Source organism: Anas platyrhynchos, chromosome W (assembly GCF_047663525.1).
Source record: "Anas platyrhynchos isolate ZD024472 breed Pekin duck chromosome W, IASCAAS_PekinDuck_T2T, whole genome shotgun sequence".
Classification (NCBI taxonomy): domain Eukaryota; kingdom Metazoa; phylum Chordata; class Aves; order Anseriformes; family Anatidae; genus Anas; species Anas platyrhynchos.
In genome coordinates, this window is record NC_092620.1 from 2,364,263 (window position 1) to 2,370,262 (window position 6,000).

Genomic DNA, 6,000 nt, shown 5'->3' on the forward strand with positions numbered 1-6,000 from the left:
AATTGCCTTGTTTTCTCCACTTTTAGGGAAATGCCTGCTCCTTGCACCATTAATGGAAGAGATGCACGATAACAGTTCCACTGGAGCCCTCCAAGGAAAACGAGCAATGGGCAGCAGCACCATCAAAGCAAATAGTCCCCCAAAACATCACCCCAAGGTGAGGCATCCCCAGAAGCAATAAAATTCAAAGGAGGCTTTTGCTAGACCACAGAGTCCCTGCTTGGTGCCTTTTGCACTTCTAAACTGTTCAGAGCAGTTTCTTCAAAGCAGAGAAGAAAATCCCTGGTTTCAGTTAGGTCACAGAGAGAGAGATGTTTGCCAAAATCCATCTGAAACCAAAGCAGCTGGCCAGGCTCATCACCTCAATGGTACGTCTGTGTGAAGATGCAAGCAGCCCCTTCCAGACAGAGGTCTACTGATGCCAACCATTGCAGGGCTGATGGTCCTTTGTCAGGGAAGATGCTCTTGTCTCACTAAAATGAAGGATTTCATCTCTTTTGAGAGGTCTTCTGCACAGAGGTACCCAGACCTCCCCCTGCACCCACACCTCAGGTGTCACCGTCCAGCTTCTCCTTCAAGGGGAGACCTCCTCCAGAAAGCACCAGGATTTTGTGCATGCTGCAGCTCCAACCCACTGTAGTAGCCCTCATTTTGGGGGCACCCCTTTGCTCCTGCAGCTGTGACGTTGGCACATGCAAAGTTGTGTTCCCTCAGTTATTCATGGAGACATCCAGGTTCTTCTCCAAGCTACTTAAATCCTCTTACGAACACCTCCCCACAGGCACATCCTCACATCGAAGGGTACCAATGTGCCCCTAATTGCCTCTCCCCATAACCACATCTTCACTGCTTCCAGTTTTGCTGCAGACCCTGCTCAGCTTATCTACCCAAAACAAAGTGATAATTTGCATTAAGGAGCTACAGGCCACGAGCATGCAACTTTCCTGCAGGAACATTTAAAGGCAGGAAGAGAAAACAACGGCGATTAAGAACACTTACCAGGAGAGATCCACAGCACGTGCCCACCAGCACAACCCAGCCACTGCTGGGGCTGTGAAATGCAAAGGACCAGCAGGCAGGAAAATGGGTGAGAAAAGGTCCTGGAGACTGCAAAACTAAGGACAGGAGGAGCAGAAAGGGTTAAGCAGAGGGGACTCAGAGCAGAAATCAGTTTGATTTCACTGAGTGCTGGCTGCAGTGAGCTCAGTATGAGCGCTCCAGCACCAGCGCCCATTCCCCAGACACGATGTGGGGCTCTGCTGTTTCAGAGGGAGAGCTGAGCAATTCCCCAAAGACCTGAGTTTCACCCTAAAAAGGTTTAGTAGTAAGATAAGACCAAGAAAGGACTAAATTAGGGCCTCCCATGGAGTCCTGTGTGGGTAGCCAGGGGAACCGTGACCCCCCGTGCCCAGCCCCAACGCAGACCGACCCAAACTGAACCAAGAACAGGAGAAAATGAACATTTTCCCACCGTGTGTTTGTCCCTGCCCCAAGCCCACTGCAGCTGTCATGCTTAAAAACCACGCTTTGCCATCACAAACCTCTGCGTGGCCCAAACTCCTGGGCTTTGAGCAGGGAGCTTGCAGGAAGCAGCGCTTGGAAGCTTTACTTCAGAGACCCCCATTTAACAGGAAAGCAAAGCCTGGTGTAATCTCTTGACTCTGGGAGCTGCAGGTTTTGTAAAACCACCCAAATCCCATGATATTCCCAAGAGAGTCCAGACGCTTGGCAGTGCTGTCACAACTCCCCCAGTTGCAAAGCCAGCTCTGCTCTTGGGGATTAAAGATGCTGTGGCTGATCTAGGCATAGGAGACCTGCAACATTCCCCCACCTCTGCACTTCCAGCCATTTCCCTCCCCTACAAAAATAATCAAGCTCACACTTACTCCATGGAGCTCCTTCCAGGCGGCTCGTGGAAGAGGGCTCAGTGCCAGACCCATGGCTCGGCAGCAACCGAGCCCGCAGGTGGGTGTTTCAGGGTCCCGCTCTCCCCCAAAACACACACCCTGGGGCCGGGTTTTGGTGGCCAAGCACTGGGGCTGAGGGGCCCCCGGGAGGGATTTTGGGACCCCTCTTCCCATCCCAGCAGCTCTTCCCAGCCACATTTGCTTTGGCACTTGGGCACGAACTCACCACTTCTTAAATAACACACCTGCATGGGGCTGGATCCACACGCAGCAAGGTAAGTCCATATCAATGCTCATCAGAGTTTGATGATTATTCCTCAAATGAGGGACAGCAAAATGTGACTGCCATCCCTTTACCTTTTCCTTAAAAAATGATGGAAATGGTGACCACAGCCCAAGCCCTGTGCAAGACCCGGATGGGTCCAGCTTCCATTTGGCAGCATGGTTATTAAATTCCTGCAGATATGTTTAAGACCTTTACACAACCCTTATATAAACCAGTCTCAGAGCTAGTTTTGTCCGTGTTCGGGATTATCCTTCTCCCTGTTACAGAAAGAGGTTATTTAGAGCAGCCCACGGATTCAGGTTGGTGTTGGAGGGACAAGCACACATTGTAGAAACACTGCGTGTGCCTCCACACCCACAGCAACACCAGCACGGGATTTGTCTGGGGTTTCCTCAGCCTGCAGATGCTAAAATAAAAAAAGATTATTTTCTCTGTACAGATGGCTTTTCAAGACTCAGGGTGTCAAAGGAATTAAGTCATTAAAGTGCAGATGTATTTGATGGATTATGAGCCACGAAAGCCTGCTGGTTACTGACTAATAATGCTGGGAGGTGGAGGGGGGGAATGTTTCCTCTCCTAAGAATGTGCTTCTAACAAGACAGGTCAAAACATGATGCAGATGATATTGCTTAGTACAGGTTGCCGTTAACCCAGCAGCTTTTTATTATCAGATTACCAAGGTACCCGCAGAGCATACTGACCACCCCCGTTTTGCTCTGTACCAGCACCACTTTGCAGGGTAAAACCTCAGGGGCTGCAGCTGCTCATGGGTTCAGTGAGGGACCGGGTTTATCTATGTCTGGGTTTCAGGGTGGGGTGGGGGAATCTTTTTTTTGTTGTTGTTCACACCATAACCAAAATTCTCATCATTTCATGTGGGGTGGGGGTTGAGTAATCAGAACAAACAAACAAAAAATAAAGAAAAAAAAAAAGTCACATCAGAAAATGATCAGCCCCAACAGGCATGCACATCTCCCTTCATGCAAGTGAGAAGCACAGCCTCCCTCCTCAGGGTGTGCACGGGGACATGTCACGCATGGACCTCAGCACTAGCCCAGGGCGAGGATGGAGCAAGAACAAATGGGCACAGCATACACTGCATCCAGGGGAGCAGGGAGCCTGCTGCTGCTCATATGTGGGGACAGGATGGCCCAAGAGGCATTGAGCTACACGGAAAAGGAAATACGGAGGAGGAGATTGTAACTCAGAACAGAAAACAAAAACTGAGGGTAAAACTAGGAGGAAGGTGGAAAGGCAGGGCCTTACAGAAAAATGCGTCTCCTGGAGGGGTGCTGGGGGAGGCCAGGCGGGTGCCTCAGACCGCTTGCTCTTGTTTGGCTTGCTAGTGCAGCTCTGCAGGGACAGTAGCAAGGGGCTCATCTGGGAATTTTAGCAGTTGGAGCCACCAAACTGCCAAAATCCGCTTTCCCCTGGTTAAGGACAAGCGCCTAGCCCTGCAGCTCCCTACCTCCTTGGAACACCGCTTGGTCCCCCTGTGCCCCAGACCCTCTCCTGCTGGCCCTGGCACCCGTGCACTGCACTGTAACCAAAATTTGAAGGTTTTGCAGGACCCTTCTGGGGGCCTGGGGCAGCAAGGGGGAGAGGCAAGCAGCAGAACCACTCGCTAACCCTAAGCTCGTTTTGCTCAGCCCTCTGTGCTTCCAGATTTTAAGGCTCCCGGTGACTCCTCACAAGCCCGTGGGCCAACTCCATGACCAAAGTGGGCACTCAGAAGATGGCAGGCCCAGAGCAGAAAGAGGCAGTTAGGGCACTAGCAGCCAGGACAGTTTTAGGGCCCCAGCCTCATAGGGCTCTGGTGGGGATATTTACAGTCCTGGAACCGAGGCATGGCAACTTCTCGCCTAGTAGATGGCAAGCATGCATCTGTGCTCAGATATAGGGCTATGGGCAGGGGGGATTTTTATTTCCCAGGGCCATTTCCCTCTTGTTAATCAGAGGGAAAGGAGAGAGAACTCCCCCCATCCATCCAGAGGCTGTCCTTCAGTTTGGTACTAGTCTGGTAAGGAAGGTGCAACATAACTAGGATAAAATCAGTGACAGACCCTTCATTAATTATCTATCTTTTCTGATTAATAGCAAGGGCTTGGATTTATTTATTTTTTTTTCCCAGCTATTCCGTTGTCAAGCAGAATTCTGCATTGGCACACTGGCAACACAGAGCATGCGTTGCGGGAGCAATGTATCCACAGACTGAGGATTGATATGGGATGGGGGAAAAAAAAAAAAAAAAAAGTATTTATGTTAAAAAGCCCCCATGTGCGCTAGGGAGAAATCCACTCACTCAGACCTCACGATGGGGGGCGGGAAAGCAAGGAAAAAAATCTAAACAGCAGGATTCGACAATAAATGGGAAAACAGCAATAGAAAAATCACACTAGGTTAATATAGGAAATCTAGTTTCTTTATTGAGAGATTGTATATTAGTATTAGTGGAATCATATGTAACAATGTCATCATGCACACAATACAAAAAGGCAAGGCCCACCATGCTATGGAAGGGCAACAGAACAAAAGCAGCGTACACTAAGCAGATGTATAGGCTACAGAACATTACATTTCAGCAGGGTATGTCTCTACAGAGAGGTTTACATCAGAAACTAGGTAATGTAAAAAAAATACAGACCATGCTTTAGTTTTAGTACAAGAAAAAAAGGTAGGGATAAACAACCAAAGGGTATTCGGTACAGAAAACTACCCACAAAATAAGAACAGGAAGTAATTCAGCACAGCAGAAAATAATGTTATCCCTGGTTAATGGAAATCCATTTTGCTATTCGGGGGGGGGGGGGGGGCGGCTGAAATCAGGCTTTATTTTTTGGGGGCGGGGGGGGCAATTGCAATCCCACCCCCCTTCTTTTATTTGGGTTGTTACGAATTGCACCAAATTGCAGATGCCCCCTCTCCATTGCTTTTTTTTTTTTTTTTAGTTTATTATTATTTTTTTAAAATCTTTTCGGGGTTTCGACAGCGGGACACCCCCCACCCCCAAAACCCAGCAAAAGGAATCCCCCGGCAGGGATTTACAGTGCCATGTCCTCATGCCATGTCCTCAGCCACGCAGGATGGGGGGGGGGGGGGGGGTAGGGCACAAATGGCTGGGGTGGCCACTAGGCTACGCGAGGGGTGAATTGAATAACAGAACAACGAAAATAAACGGAAATCAGTATTTAAAAAATAAAAATAAGAGGGATGGATCTATGGAAGCGCAGGCGGGAGGGGAGGGGCGGAGGAAAAAAAAAAAAAAAAACGTTAAGGGGGGAGGACCAACTTATGCTCGGGGAAGTGGGGAAGGGCCGGGGGAGGAGCGGAATGGGCGCGGCCGTGCGCCCCCCCCCCCACCCGGTTCGGGTAGCCCCGGGACGCGAACCCGTGGCCCGTCGCGGCGTGGCGGTACCTCTGTTGCGCACGGAGCCGAAGACGGGCAGCACCAGGTAACCGACGTGCACCAGGACCATGTCGCGCCAGGGACTCCAGCTTCCCGCCGGCACCTCTCCGGCGGCAGCGGCGGCGGCAGCCGGACCACGCTCCCTACGTGCGCGCGCGCACATACACAGAAAGGCGGCCGCCGCCAATGGCAGCGCGCCGCGAGCCCGCGCGACACACCCAGTGATGGGGGGAGGGGGGGCGCGGCCTCGTGGAGGCTGAGGGGGCGAGGGCACGCGCAGCGCGCAGTGAGCACACACACTGATTGAGGGATGGGGGGTGTGACAGCATGGCCCCATCCCAATCCTAGTCCCCATCCCTGTGACACCCGGACCCCGCTGGTCCCAGACCTATCCCGTGTAT

General features: G+C 51.2%; 1 protein-coding gene across 4 annotated transcripts in view; it reads right to left on the minus strand.

Moving 5' to 3' along the window:
• Window positions 1-6,000, minus strand: part of LOC101795545 (E3 ubiquitin-protein ligase ARK2C) — a 46,659-nt gene extending 40,659 nt beyond the window's left edge. Inside the window, exon 1 of one of the 4 annotated variants that reach the window (XM_027448907.3) lies at window positions 5,609-5,829. In XM_027448907.3, coding sequence (XP_027304708.3) covers window positions 5,609-5,762 — 154 coding nt within the window. In that variant the 5' untranslated portion in view covers window positions 5,763-5,829. Of the gene's footprint in view, window positions 1-5,608 lie in introns of all 4 variants that reach the window. The other 3 variants (XM_038169462.2, XM_038169461.2, XM_027448908.3) reach the window with 3 other exon arrangements.